The 16167-nt window shown below is 28.3% G+C and overlaps 1 protein-coding gene across 1 annotated transcript; it reads right to left on the bottom strand.

The window, feature by feature from the left end:
• Nucleotides 1-1084: 1084 nt before the first annotated feature.
• On the bottom strand, nt 1085-3765 carry LOC119679275 (V-type proton ATPase subunit B). Its single transcript, XM_038091534.1, has 5 exons — nt 3655-3765; nt 3445-3582; nt 2248-2753; nt 1427-2182; nt 1085-1349 (listed from the first exon to the last, which is right to left on the bottom strand). Exons 2-5 carry the CDS (start codon nt 3521-3523, stop codon nt 1212-1214), a joined length of 1479 nt encoding a protein of 492 aa, XP_037947462.1. The 5' UTR covers nt 3524-3582; nt 3655-3765; the 3' UTR covers nt 1085-1211.
• Between the last annotated feature and the right edge of the window lie 12402 nt (nt 3766-16167).

The following is a 16167-nucleotide window of genomic DNA, read 5'->3' as shown; positions in this document are numbered from 1 at the left end:
AGTACATTCATTTACAGAGCGTGGACAGTATTGTCGTAGTGACATTGATTGCTATCAATATCAGCATTCAGAAATTGACCAAACGCTGTACTGTTACCAAGGCGAGTGCACCTGCAGAGACGGTTATATTTCCATAAATGACAGTGATTGTATAAAGGGTAGCAGTGCAACGAAAGTGGCAACAGTTTTGACAAATCTCTTATTGGCCATTGGCAGTAGTGCTGTGGTTATATTTCGTCTTTACCTTTTCTAGGAAGTGATCTTCATAAAATGTATTATTATTAATATAATATAATATAATAAAATATGATATTGATATCCTTTTGTATGTAAAATATTTGTACATGTTATATGTAAATATTAAGTAGATTATATAGATTTATAGCTCGAATAAATTTATTAAAAACATTCAAGTCGTTTTTTTCTTTTTCAACAAATTAATATAATTTTTCATCTTTCAATTAATATATTTATAAATTATTTTATTTACTTTAAATTTCGTTTTATTTAAGAACATTACAACAATTATTATAGCTACGCAATCTTTCATTCAAATTGTTTCAAAAAAATAAAAAGAAAGCGTTTAATACTTTTTTGTGTTTAATTAAAATGAAATTGTTTTTAATTTTATTTGGAATGCTGATTATTTTATTTGTTTTTAGAAAGTTTAAAATTTTGAAACAAACTCAATGGGACATTAAACTTAAAAACTAAAAAACAAAACAAGTGCAAATGAATAAAACACATTTTTGCGTCTGCGACATAAGGAAACAAAGACGAGGGCGGATAGGTAAATACTTGAAGAAATTTACTTTTTAAATTTACAACTTTAACTTTACAATAAACACAAAAAAAAAAATATACAAAAACATTTATATACTGTCTATATATATATATATATATAGTTGGTTGTGCTATTATTACTATTTTTTGTTTTCAATTCAATTTTGTATTTACAAATTCCTTTAAATTAAACAGAAATATTGCGTTCATGAGCAGCAGATCAGCATTGAACTTGTGGCAACGATTTTAGTAATTAATTTATAATAATACAATACATAATATTTAAAATGTTATACAATAATTGTTTTAAAATAGTTGCTTTATATTTATATAATATTGCATTAAAGAACAACGTTAGAATCTCTATTCGCTCTAAACGAATATATGATTCTAGCTTAAAATATACAATGAAAGACCCAGAAAACAATTTAATGGCGTGAGTCCCTAGGATAAAATTCAGCCAAAATGGAAGCTGGTATACGTTTAAGCATTTCCTTGGGGAAGATACGTAACAATTGCCAGCCAATATCCAATGATTCGAAGACAGTACGATTCTCATAATTACCCTAAAAATATTAATAATAAAAATTGAAATATGTTAATGCATATAAAAGTAAATAATTTTAGAAATATTTTAACAAACCTGAGAGATGAAATTCTTTTCAAATTTGCTCAAGAATTCCAAATACAACAAATCATCAGGCGTCAGAGCTTCCTCACCGACGACAGCTTTCATGGCTTGCACATCCTTACCAATAGCATAACAGGCGTACAACTGATTGGAGACATCAGAGTGATCTTTACGTGTCATACCTTCACCAATGGCAGATTTCATCAAACGTGAAAGTGATGGCAACACATTCACTGGAGGATAGATTTGTCTGTTATGCAACTGACGATCGACGTAAATTTGACCCTCAGTAATGTAACCAGTTAAATCGGGAATTGGATGGGTAATATCATCGTTAGGCATAGTAAGAATTGGAATTTGTGTAATAGAACCATTACGGCCTTCAACACGACCAGCACGCTCATAGATAGTAGCCAAATCAGTGTACATGTAACCGGGGAAACCACGACGACCGGGTACTTCTTCACGAGCAGCTGATACTTCACGCAAAGCTTCGGCGTATGAGGACATGTCAGTAAGAATAACCAATACGTGTTTCTCGCATTGATAAGCCAAGAATTCAGCAGCAGTCAGCGCCAAACGTGGAGTGATAATACGTTCAATGGTAGGATCATTAGCCAAGTTCAAGAAAAGACACACATTTTCCATAGAACCATTTTCTTCGAAATCTTGTTTGAAGAAACGTGCAGTTTCCATGTTAACACCCATAGCAGCGAATACAATAGCGAAATTGTCTTCATGGTCATCTAATACACTCTTGCCAGGAACCTAAAAAAATCAAAAAAACAAACTTTGTATTACATTGTTTTAAAAATGACAATTTTTCTTCCAACCTTAACAAGACCAGCTTGACGACAAATTTGAGCAGCGATTTCATTGTGCGGTAAACCAGCAGCAGAGAAAATGGGAATCTTTTGTCCACGAGCAATGGAGTTCATGACATCAATAGCTGAGATACCAGTTTGAATCATTTCCTCTGGGTAGATACGTGACCATGGATTAATGGGTTGACCTTGAATATCTAAGAAGTCTTCAGCCAAAATTGGTGGACCCTTATCAATGGGTTTTCCGGAACCGTTGAAGACACGACCCAACATATCCTCTGACACAGGCGTACGCAAAATATCGCCAGTGAACTCGCAAACTGTGTTCTTGGCGTCAATACCAGAAGTACCCTCGAACACTTGTACGACGGCCTTAGAGCCGCTTACCTCAAGCACTTGACCAGAACGCACAGTGCCATCAGCCAAACGAAGCTGAACGATTTCGGCGAATTTGGGGAATTTGACTTCATCCAAAATGACCAATGGACCATTGACACCTGACACGGTTTTATAACCTTGAATAAAATAATAATAAGAAAAAAATTATAATTTAAATTACTTAATAATTAAAAAAAAAAGAAATAATACAAAATAAAGCAAAGCCTAAATTTTTTATATTCAAATAGATAAGATTTAAGATAAGTCAGCTGACAATACACGGGATACAATACAATTATACAAGCTCGAGAAAAAAATGTGTGAAGCAAAACAGTGATAAAAATAATTTAATTAAAATTGCATTAATTATATAATTTTACATGAAATTTATAATTGTTAATTAACCACATTCAAAAATGTTTATTCTTATTGGGTGAAGCCTACGAATGGGCGTGCTAAGAAAATTTAGCTCAAAGCATTCGTCAAATCAGGTGCTTAATTTGTTGCAGTGTAACTAAATCACATGACCGAAAAACGCAGTAACAGAAGAAGAAAAATACACTAAATTTCTATAATCCAAATTTTTATAATAATCAATTTAAATATATAGCTTTTATTACATTTGAAATCAATTCAAAAACGATATTCTATTAGAAAAATAAGCATTTATTTTGTTATACCAGAAAAAATTAATTTATCGATTTTTCATTCTCTTTTTTCTTTGCATTCGCAGTTTTCTGCTGTCATGGCGGATAAATTTTTTTATTAATTTATTATCGAATTACTAAATTTAAAGGCCTTTGCAATGATTTTAATTGTGTTACTTACTTAAACGTGGTTGGGAGATAAAATCCCTGGATACAGCCAGGACATGCTCCTTTTGTGCTTGACGTGCTGATATGGACATCTTTAATATATTTTATTTAAATTTGTACCTCCTAGAATTTATTCACAATACACAGCAAACTAAAATTTAAAATAGAAATTTTATTTAATTATTTTTAAAAAAAAATATTCATATTTTGTTTTTAAACGTACACCTTAATATTATTTTCTTATTTTACTGAGCCCTTCGTATAGCCAAGTTGGAGTACGAAGAAAAATTCATTCACACTGAAGAAGTACTGAAAAATTCACAGTGACAGCTCACATGACAATCACATGACCAAATATCATTACCAGTTCAACGATTTTCGAAACTTCAAAAAATTTATATAAATTGCATATATTCACAATAGTCGTATGAATGAGTTAATCTGTTTTTATATAAAATAAAAACTGAATATTTTGAAATATTTTATTTTATACATTTAAGTACGTTTTCATGTCATGTGAAACCATGAATCAAATCAATTTTTAGGGCCTCCATATTAGTTGAACCATTGAGTTTAAGATGTAAATACACAGAAAAAAATTTTGGGTAACCAAATTAAAATTTGGTTACATAAGGCGTATTCGGTGGTTCGCAAGTACGGCAAAAAACAGCAAGTTGTTGGCCTATGCAGGCCTATACTGGCCGCAATGTATGCAAAACAACAACACTATTTTCTCTACCTCGGCCAGCATAGTTATGCTGGCCAACCACATCGGCCAGTAAAAAAAAAAATGTTACCAACGCAATAAGCGAACTATTGTGAACCTTCATTGAAAATTCCAACGAATAGTGCAATCAAATGTCAAAAATTGAGGAAATAAAAATTCAAACAGAATTCAAAAATTTGAAAAATCTTGAAAAGTAACGAAGAAATAATAAGAATGGAGAAATCGTAAGTATTAAGCACATTGAATTTTTTATTATGTTAGTTATTACCAAGTAACATTTATTTTATTTCATTTAATTTGTAGTTTACATACGTAAAATTAATAAACAAACATAATTTTTGAAGTTTTACTAAAAATTTTTTTATAGAAATACACCCAAACTATGGACTACAAAGGAAACGAAGTGTTTTCTAGAGTGCTACTTGACACGAAAGGAAGAGAATCTTCACAGGAGGTTGTTGCGGCATTCATAACATTTAAAAAATCCGTGAAACAACTTGCATCCCTCGGCCACTGCAAAACGTTGCTTCCTTCTCCCAACACGACAGTACCTACAAAAATTTACTTATCTTAGTGTTTTATTTTTAAATTTCCAATATTCTTATCATTCCTTTTAATTCCATGTTCATTTTAATTTTATAATATTTTTATAAATATATATTTGATTTATATGCACATATACAAGATTTGCTGTTTGTCAAAACAAAACATTTGACAGATTGCAACAGTGATGCCAATGACTTGCGTGGCCAACATAGGCCAACATGCATTTTTTGCCGTACTTGCGAGCCACCGAAAAGGCCTATAATTCATTACCTACTGTGTGGGCCGTGTGCGAATTCGAGTAAATTGATCGTAAATTGAATATTTCCCTCAATATATAAAATATGTCGGTATGGTAACAAATGTTAGTATTTACTAGAATTTCGAGTAGCTTAAATTAGATAAAAATTAGGTAAATTAGGTATTACAATTGTCTAAGTTTTATAAGATGTTGACAGGAGGTAACTTATATTATAATTAAGTGAATAATTGAAATAAAACAAAATGAAAAGTTTAACAAATCACAATCAGCTATTTAATTAATTAGGAGCTGTAATAATAAATAACACAATCTGTAAGAATTTTTTTTAAATGAACATTTAAGTGGATTTAATGATCATTTATAATTTTCGTGAAAAAATGACATTTTCCACGATCCAAAGAAAAATCAGAATCTTAAGTAATGAAAACGATATTGAATATAAAATCTTCAAAGTATATTCAGTTTCAAATATGAAATGGCAAAGGGGTAATTTTGACAACTTGTGCTGCTGTCATTTAATTTAACATTTGTCATGTCACATTAAACATTATTCAAGGTAAAAGTTAAATAAATATTTCAGTAATAAATAATATAGATATAAATAGTGATTTCATTACTTATTTCTAATATTTATGTTTATATTATGTATGTTACATCTACAATTATTGTTAAATACTTCGAATTACAAAAAAAGAAAAATTAACGTATTGGACAATTTCTAGTACATTTAAAAAAAACTGTTCACAATAGAAAAATTTATTAAATTGACGGCTTTACATAAGACTTTGAAATATTGTGAATATTAAACTGAAAACACAATCAATACGAGATATTATTTAAAGCAAATCAACCGACTGATTTTCAAATATTTTCTTGGAGATAAAGAAATTTACTTAAATCTTATTTATACTATCAACTAATGTAAAAAATTGAATTTTTACATTTAGAATTTTTCATTTTACTAATAATGTTCTGAACAAAATGAAAATTTTATAAATAATTTTTATGATATATGTACGATAGATTTATATTGAAAACGTAATATGTTTTTATAATACCCTTCAATTGACAAAATTATGGAGTGTGAATATCTATGATAAAAAGAAAACACAATATTGGTAAAAACAATACAAATATATGAGATTGGATCGTAGATGATAAGACTTGACAACCAAGGATATTTTATTATAATCGCATCAGTGGCGTCGTTAGGCGTCAGTTATGTCGGCGACCGCCGACGGCCTCGCGCCCGCAGGAGCCTCGCAAAAAGCTACCGACTGTGGATTCTAAGCACTTAATAAATATTTTGAGCAATTTGGTTTGATAATGGCATTAACTATATTCGAAGTATTCCCTAATGTTTATATAGTAATCAGATTCATGTTCACAGTTCCAGTCAGTATAGCTTCGACGAAAAGAAAGAAGCAAAGTTAAAATTGTTTAAGACGTACTAGAAAAGTATGATGGTCCAAGAGAGACTATCTTCATTATGATATAATTTAAAAAAAAAATAGGGTGATACTAAAAGTAGGAAAATTCATTTATTTTAATTTGTGTTTATTTTAAATTGATTAGCAATAAAACTTTCAATCATGCTTTGTCGTATTAGTGAATGTAACTTATTTAATTTTACAACTGGGTTATAAAGGGGGCCTCGCAATTCTGATGTCGCCGACGTGCAGAGTTGGTCTAGCTCCGCCACTGAATCGCATTATCAGCTAAACCGGAATATAGTAGATGTTGCTAGAAGCGAATTTTGAAAATTTTAATGCAGGGGCCAAATAAAAATTTTTAAAAAATGTTCTGCATACATAAAAATGTCTTTGTTCCTTAATCGATTAATTTCTTTTTTATTTATTTATTGTTTCTTATTTTTTTCTTTCTATTTTGTAAGTAATCTTAGTTCGAATTGGAATCATTAATTAATTTTGCAATTGCATTGAAATTTTTATTCTAATTTATTTCAACATATGTTCCCAGTATAGCTTAAGATTCAATTTTGTTATTAAGTTAGATTGTGTTATACCAGCGATTATAAGGATTCACTTAGAGCAATTGGTTCATTATGTTGTCGTTATTAATATTATTGAATTTTCATCAATGAACAGCAAAGTGGATAAAAACAATAGTATTAGAAACCAACTGTTGCTGCTATAATTTCGTATATAGTGTATTTTTTAGTTTTAATATTTAACGTTTATAACATTAGTATTAGTTCAAAAATACTAGTTTTTATTTTCATTTAATTTTAGTTAGATTGTTTGCTGAATGGTTTATGTTTGTACAATTGTCCATTTTGGGGCAAAAACAAAATAGACTCATAGTCTATTTTAATGATTAAATTTTATATGAAATATTTGTATAAAATAATATATATAAAATAAACTTAAAACGAATTAATTATTAACAGTTTAACGTTATTTAATAGAACGAAACATCTAATTAAATAATATAAACTCTACGTAATTACAAACTTTATTTTATTTTTTATATTTTATTTGTTAGTTATATTTAATATTTAAATATAACTAACATATAATAATTGCAAACATTTTTATGTAAATAACATTTACATTTCTATTTAAATGCATATAAAATTTCCTTTTCACGTACTTATAAATTTTCCCAACTTCTTATTAAATTTAATAGGGAAATTTTCTAAACAAGATCGTCTCTCTGGCAACTCTTGTGAGCAGCAATTGAAGCAATTTTTGCTCAGTGTTGATAAAAATGTTGTGAAGTGTGGTTGGAAGCGGTGGTAGCCTGTAATTTTACTGGTTTCGTTTGTTTTGTATGTGTTTGTAGGATTATTTAGGTTAATTTTCAAACATAGGAAATGAAGTTAGCAAATCCATCAATTTTAGTTTAAACATGAAGTGAATTTTACGTGAAATTTTACTTAACAAATACATTTAAAAATTATATTTTTATTTTAATTAAATTTAAAACAATGTTTTAGTGGTATATATGTATAATATTAATTTTTAATTCGGGGTGTATATTATTTAAGCTCTTCAAAGCTGTTACTAAGTTGACTCATCTGCTTAAACTGGTATCTTTTTATTTACAAAAGTGATTTCCTTTTCTATGAATTGCATAAATCATGGCATTTTAATTGATAAAGTATATTTGCATTGCGTGTTAATCAAAATAATATCAGTCGACGCAAGTACCCGTTTATTTGGCGTTACTTCAAAAAAATAAATGCCTGCTGTTAAACCGTGGCGAAAGTTCTAATTAATAACAAAAAAAATTTACTGCTGAAAATAATTAAAAATATTAAAAAAACACTACTTGCAGTCAAAAACACATAAGCAAAAAAAAAACATTTACCAATTACATCTGTTGTACAGCAGACAAAGACCTAAAAAAAAAAACCTTGGCTTCAGCCAGTTGCTGATCAAATGAAATTGCCAAAGTGAGAGGGGAAATGTGCAAATATTTTTCTTTACGTTTGATTTTATTTTGAAGAGAGATCTGCGCTCTCTCCGCATTGCATTTACAGTACCGAAGTGTTAACAGAGGCATGAAACACTAACAAAACACAACACAACACAACATAGTACCAACACTACCAAACACTACCTGTTGAGTGCTGTGCTATTGATATTGTGTGTGAATTGTTATGGATGACATTTGCGGCTTTGTTATTGCTTTTCCATCTTCTTACCAGTCTCCCTTGACTATTATTTTGCAACTGGTAACGTACATCGTACATCGTTCATTGTTCATCGTTCATCATTATACTAGCACACTGAAGTGCTAATTCAGTTATCACAATTTTTTTAATAAATTTTAATTTTTGTTATTAAATTTTATCTAATGTCTGTTGTGTGTTTGCTTTAGAATGTGCCATGAAAAAGAAAACAAATTTTTAATCTTGCAAAATAATAAATTTTTTAGCGATAAAATTATAAAGAGTAACGTTAAAGGCTAGTGACAATTGAAGAAGCAGATAAGAAACGTGTATACTTTTTGAAATAAACGCGTAAAATACTCGAACTAGCAGAAAAAAGTTAATCATAAAAAAATAGAAGTTTTTAATCAAGTGCAATACAAAGAACTTAAAAATAATTTACGAGCCAACACACGACACGGTTGTAAAGAGGAAAACAGTCATAAAAGTGAAATGTTCGATATCAAAACAACTAATCAAACAATTAATCGCTTGTTAGACTGATTAAGCACAAGAACAAGACTTTTTTTTGCTTAAGAAAATCTTAATATTTATTTAGGTTTGTCTTTTCAGATTTTGTTGAAATTATTTATAACAAAAAAAAAATAAAAAACAACGAAAAAAATATATTTTAAGTATCAAAATAAAAACTGTTTAATTTTTCATTTAAACTTTGCTGGCGTTTGTATAAAGATATATAAATTAAACTCAAAAACCAAAAATAGCAAACAAATATACAGCCTACGTCACTATAAACAAAATCCAACAAAAGACAAAGCAGCCACGTAATACAGTCGCGAGGCAGGCTTTCTCAGTTTAACTCACAGTCACAGCAACAGCGAAAGCTGCAGCATCAACACTGCAAGCAGCAAACGGTAACGTCAGGTACGAGGCGGCGTCATTTAAATAATTTCAATCCTTTGAGCTTGACCAAGCACACACATACACACACTTAAAATGCTGAATGTTAGAAAGGCAAGTGACGATAAAGTCGACACTTTGCTGGCTAGAGGATTGGTGCCAATAATCGATCTTGCACACTGCGGTAAGTAGAATAAATTTTGCTAATCATAATTTTTATTATATTTTATTATAATTATTTGTTATTACGACTAATTTTCAATACTTAAATAAATAAATTAATTAATTAAATAAAATGTGCAAATATTTATCATTATTACCGAAATCTGTGTTAAATATTTAATTGTATTTTAAGTTTCACAAAAAAAATAATTTATATTATTATATTATTTATTTATTGGGGTTTATTTATTTATTTTTATTTATAACATATTAATAGTGTTTTTCCTACATATACTGTAACACAATAAGTGGATCCACCAGTGATCGCCGGTACAAACCAACCCAACCTTTATATTACAGATATTTTGTTCTATTATTTTATTATAATTTAATTATTTTAATATCTATTTATCCATTATAAATAAATGTAAAGACACCACCCGCCCTGTGTATTGTAGATAAGTACATTGTAAATACACCAAAGAAATAATAATAAATAAATAATAATAAAGAAATAATAATAATATCCATTTATAATATCCAATATCATATAATTATTTATTATTTTTATTTTTGAAACGAACAAATCGATCAATTCTTTTAATGATAAACTTTTTAAATTATTTTTAAAAAAAATTATATCTTATTTCCACCAGTATTTTGACTATATTCTATAGTCCTCTTCAAAGTACTAATATTTAATAATAACATTTATTGCAATAAAACAAAAAAAAAGAAAAATATTTAGCAATATTTACTAATGCAATTAAATGAAATTTTAAAAATCAATTATTACATTGACAGATTAGAGCCTTAAATTGTCATTAAGAGTCAGCATGATTATTTATTTAGTAATTTAAAATATTGAAATTATTATGAGTAGCGTTTAAGTAAGCAAATTTTAACCACAATGTAATTAATTTAACCACTATTTAATCAGTGTTAGACTCAAGGCTCTGTTAGTCGGTACGTACCGTATGAACTTAAGCAAACTTAAGCCAAAGCGAAATGCATAACTAACAACACCTGTGTAATTGATAGGAACGAAATAAAAAAAGTTTGTGGTTTTTGTTTATTTCGTTCCAATCAAATACACAGGTGTGGTTGATTGTGCATTTCGCTTTGACTTAAGTTCTTACGGTACATACAGATTAACTGAGTCTTTAAGATTTTTCCTTGACTGAAACAAAGTAAAATTTGAAACCTTATGGGTATGAACAATGTCCTTGCTAAGAGGTTTGCGTTCAAGTAGACCGCTTTTATTTCAAATCTAATGATAATTACTTTACAATGTATTGTTTTTTTCTTTATGAACCTCAATTCTCTCACTAATTTAATAATTGAAAGTATATTATTGTACACTAATAATAAATATTAAAGAAAAACAATTATTTATTTATTTATTCGTGTTATAATTATAATTTATGGTTCCCTCTTTCAATGCAATAAATGAGTCGCGTTTATGCCGAGACGGGTTGCCACTGGTATCTGCTATCATTTATTGAACTATTAATAAATATTTATAATTATTAATAAAACTAAATACTCGTATGTATTGTTATTTGTTTGCTAGTTCTAATGTTTGAATGCATATTAAAATATTTTATAATACTAACCATAAGCGGATTCTAGAAGTCGGAAACATATGTTTTTCTCAGAATATCTAAACTTGGAAAAGTAACCGTCAATTTAGTTTACAACTATTTATGCATGTCTATTTCTCAATATTGATTATTAATTAATGTGAATTAATGTAAAATTATTATTACATAAAAAAATTCAAATGTCAAAGCTTTTAAATGCTTTATATATATATTTATATATTGCATACTTAACTCTATTTGTAGAGTGTACTTACAAAAAAGTCAGATTCCTTTCTAAACACTTGTCACAACTCACTATTCCGATGTTTTATCGCTTATATAGCAATTCTCTTCATAGAGTATACTCACAAAAAATGAGATATCCTACTAAATACCCTTCTCCATTCCCAATTCCGTTGTTAAATCGCTAATATAGATACAGCAATTCGCTACATACCGAGTTCGAACATAAAGTCCAATTCGTGACTTAATACCCATAACCGTTCATAATTTCGTTGTTTTATCGCTGTTGTTGCAATTTCCTACGTAGAGTATACTCACAAAAAAATAAATTCTTTACTAAATACCTATCACTACTCCCAATCCCGTGGTTTTATGGTTGACATAGCAACCCCCTTTGTAGAGTCTACTTTCAAAAAAATCCGATTCCTTACTAAATACCCAGCACTACTTACAATTAACATAATTAGCTTAGATAAACTTGCAAATCCAAATACTGAGCTCTTTGACTTATTATCCGTGATTACTGAAATGCAATTACAGCCAGAAGTCTTTGAAAAAAAAAATAAAAAAAAAAACCATTACCGTTTTTCATTACCATACTTAATTAATGACGCTATAAAGACTACTGATTATGATGAATATGAAAGTTTTTCTTTTAGATTAGACATCACATTTGTCAGTAATTAAAAACTTTGATTAATTTTATTTTTTTTATAATTTCTAATTATTTGTGACTAATAAACTGATAAGTTAATGTATCTATTACTATATAATTACAAATCGTGGACATGTAACCTGATGTACGAGTATATAAGGGATCTCAGTGATTTCTGTAGTCATTTATGAGCAATCAGTGAGTTTGTTATATTAATAAACAAAAACTGTTTTTATTTAGAACAATTTAAATTATCTGTGAGTAATAGTTTTATCGCTTCTTAATATTTTAATAACAGTTTGAGTTTTTTTATTTCATTTTAATGCAGCTAAAAACCCACAAAGCTACACTGTAATTACTTAAAGCTTCCATGAATTATTTTCACTTACACTAAAACCCGCTAAATTTCCAACTTTAAATCCCTAAAGTATTATTTACAGTTCCCTCGAAATTGTAATATAAAAATGTACATACATACATAATATATATGTATACTTTAATCTTTTTATACTGAATTTGAAATATAAAAAATTATGAATGAAAGGAAGTTTATGTTGTTCATGAAAGGAAAAAAAAGTCTTCCAAATTATTTTTTATAAAATGACAAATTTTATTTAAATTGAAAAATTATGGCTCAGTCATAAGTAGCCTAATTGAATTGTTGAAAACATTTCAATTGAATTTTCAGAATGAATTAATTATGCCACAAAATACAACATGACTGACAATACATAGACATATATATAATTATATATATATAGATAAAGAGACACGTAGTGAGAGCCAAGGTTTGTAATCGCATTTTGCGCGCTTTTCGTTACTAAGGCGGACGCGGTTCTACGAGGTTCCTCAATAAGCAATCGACCTCATGTCTGCTAAATCAACGATATTTTTTTTTGTCTTTTGCAAATTTTAATTTAAATATGCTGAATTAGTTTTTTTTTTTTTAAAAAATTTTTGCAAAATTTTAAAAATAAATTTCATTTTATTTATTTTAATATGCTCTGCTCTATAAATGGTATGTACTCGTATATTTTTTTCGCATACTAATCTGTTTCACGTGTCTTCCCGATTGAACTTTCTTATCAATTTCACCATTTACGGATAGAAATTATTTTAAACAAAAAGCATTTTTACTTACACTAAGTTGAGATAGTTTGCTTACTTGTACTTCTACATCCCCAACCCCACCAACCCTTCGCTTCCTCCTTCCTCCTTCATTGAACACGTACACTTGCTTTTAGTCGTGTAATTCCATTTTTGCTGGGAAATACAATATTTCACGTTTAGTGCACGAGCAGAGACATTTTCCAAAATTGATTACTTTGCACACTTTTTGACTCAACTCGAGTGAAGTTTTTGTTTTCTAGAATTTTGTACTTGCTTTGTAGATTTACCGTTTTCCATTAATTTTTTATAGTTTACACTTAAAAATTTTGCTTTGAGTACAAAATAAAAATTCTTTTTGAAGTTGCAAGACTTTGGAGTCGAATTTCTACGATTTTGTCAAGAATCTTTGCTTTGCATCATCGTTTGCAGATTGCATTCAATTTTTAAGAAATACATTTCATTGACGTAATTCCGGTTTTTCGGGTACAAAGATATGTAGCAGATTTCAATTGTATCAGCTATTTTCAGAAACTTTTACCAACAAGCGAAACTATGTTCCGATACATAGGTATAGTTTAGTTCTCAATACACCGCGTTTTAAATTATAAACTTTTTACATTGATTAAACTAACGAATATATATGTCGATATAGCTTACGTCTTGAGATATCGTTAGTTGCAGTTTATTAAGGTTTTACTTTAATTACACAGATTATATCTCCATAAAACTTAATTCGCAAGATATCGAGGTTTAAAGTTATAAAGATTTTATATTGATTAAACTAATAAAAATATAAGTCGATAAAACTCATAAAGTTTTTATATTGATTAAACTAACTAAAATATATGTCAATATAACTTACGTCTTGAGATATCGATAGTTGCAATTTATTAAGTTTTTACATTGATTATACAGATTGTATCCGAATAAAACTTAATTGGCAAGATATCGAGGTTTAAAGTTATAAAGATTTTATATTGATTACACTAACAAAAATATGTGTCCACATAACTTACTACCTAAGATATCAAGGTTTAATTTTTTAAAATTTTTGCATTGATAACAATAGCAATCGAGGGATATCGAGGTTTAAAATTATAAAGATTTTATTGATTACATTAATAAAAATATATCCCTATAGAACCTATTTCTGAATATAATGAGGTTTTGAATTCTAAAGTATTTAGATTGATTACATAAACAAAAAATTACCCACAGCGCTTAATATACGCCATTTTTATATTGATTTCACAAACACTGAATATATAAAAGTTGAAAGAATAAAAAAGTATATTAAAGATAGAGATACCTCCAGTTCTTCAAAGCTGGGAATACTCAACAGAATGCAGTGATAACTCATTAAAGACTACCAACTCTTTTGTTCCTTTTATCTTTTTTGTTCCAACTCTTGGCTTTAATATCATAATATCTATGATAAAAAGTTATTTACTCAATTATTTTTTATTCAATTTGAAATTAATTAGAATATAATGAAAATTACACTTATACTTTTTTGTATAAAAGTATAAGTGGACTTGGATAAAAACACAAGACAAAGGATGAGTAACAACAAATAGAAGCGCCATCTCGATAAAGTATAGTAGTCAAAAAAATTGTTCAAAATGCCTGTCTTTACTGAAATTCATTGACAAATAGAGATGATCGGGGAGAATGCAATGTTTTTAAATAACATTTCAAATTACACTCTATTTATACTCGAGTCTGTGATATAATTCAATTTATTTTAGATATGCTTTTTAAATTCTTCCCATCTTTTACTCTTGTTCATTATTCTATCCAAGAACATAATGCGCAAACCAGCTAATCCGAAAGCATACCCTTTTTTATACTTATCCTATCAAAATAGAGGCCTGTAAAATAAGGATAAATAAAACCGATATGTTGAATTGATTACGTATGTAAAATTGATAAAATTTTCTATTCCCAAAATAATACTTATTTCCATATTTTCAATAACGTATAAAACTTTGATTGGTAATCAATCCTCAGTCATCAGTTTCACCAAATTTTAATATTTTGAATATTTAATGACAAATGCAATTTTTTTTTATTTAATATTAAATGTAAGATGACTAATCAAAGTTATATGTTATGTCATCTTAAGTGCAATATGTATAACTTAAAATTTTAAGATTGAATTTAAGTTATAACTTTCCGGAAATTTAATTAACTACAGTGGAAGCTCTGTTACACTGACGCTTCAATAAATCAAAATCTCTTCCAATCATAACCAGTTTGTTTCCATACATAGTACGAAGTACACAGAAATACTGACCTCGTCAGCATTCACTAGAGAGAGCTTTTACTGTATTTCGTTTTAATCACTACCGTAATTACATTTTGTTGCTTTATTAATTATTTAAGAAATTATTATTAACTATTAAAAAAATATTACAGAGAATGAAATGTGAAGAAATTTTACGGCTTTATAAAAAAGATTTTAATTTTTAAAAACAGGAATTTTAATTTCAATTTAAAAAAAGTTATAATTATGCAGTACTAGTACAGTAAAAACTCGTTTAAGCGAACGCTGAGAGGAACAACAATTTCAATTGTTAGGTTATGACAACTGCCAGTATAAAAGACGGTATTTTATATGATAAATAAAAACTTGGTTCTAGAAAATTTGTGTGGTTAAGAGAAATATGATGAGCTTGCATTTTACATAGCTTTCACTGTATTTACATTTGTCTGCCAACATTTGCGTATTCGTCATTTCATTAAGGCCCCGTATTCAGTTATTCTTAGTGTGACTTAAAACTGTCTATAGGGAAAATAGAGTCAAGATGATGGATCTCCAACTCAGAAATACACGGATGTACAAGGTGAGATGAAAAAACTGCAACAAAGTAAAACGCCATAATTTTTTCATTTTTTTTAAATTTTATTGAAT

The sequence above is a fragment of the Teleopsis dalmanni genome, chromosome 2, assembly GCF_002237135.1.
Source record: "Teleopsis dalmanni isolate 2A chromosome 2, ASM223713v2, whole genome shotgun sequence".
Classification (NCBI taxonomy): domain Eukaryota; kingdom Metazoa; phylum Arthropoda; class Insecta; order Diptera; family Diopsidae; genus Teleopsis; species Teleopsis dalmanni.
This window is presented reverse-complemented; position numbering and strand designations above follow the sequence as displayed.

Excerpts from the sequence above, each read along its gene's own strand:
- LOC119679275 (XM_038091534.1), bottom strand. The coding sequence starts at position 3,523 with ATGTCCATATCAGCACGTCAAGCACAAAAGGAGCATGTCCTGGCTGTA. Across the intron at positions 2,183-2,247 it reads GTCAAGCTGGTCTTGTTAAG|GTTCCTGGCAAGAGTGTATT; the intron begins GTTGGAAGAAAA and ends TGATTTTTTTAG. Across the intron at positions 1,350-1,426 it reads AAAAGAATTTCATCTCTCAG|GGTAATTATGAGAATCGTAC; the intron begins GTTTGTTAAAAT and ends TAATATTTTTAG.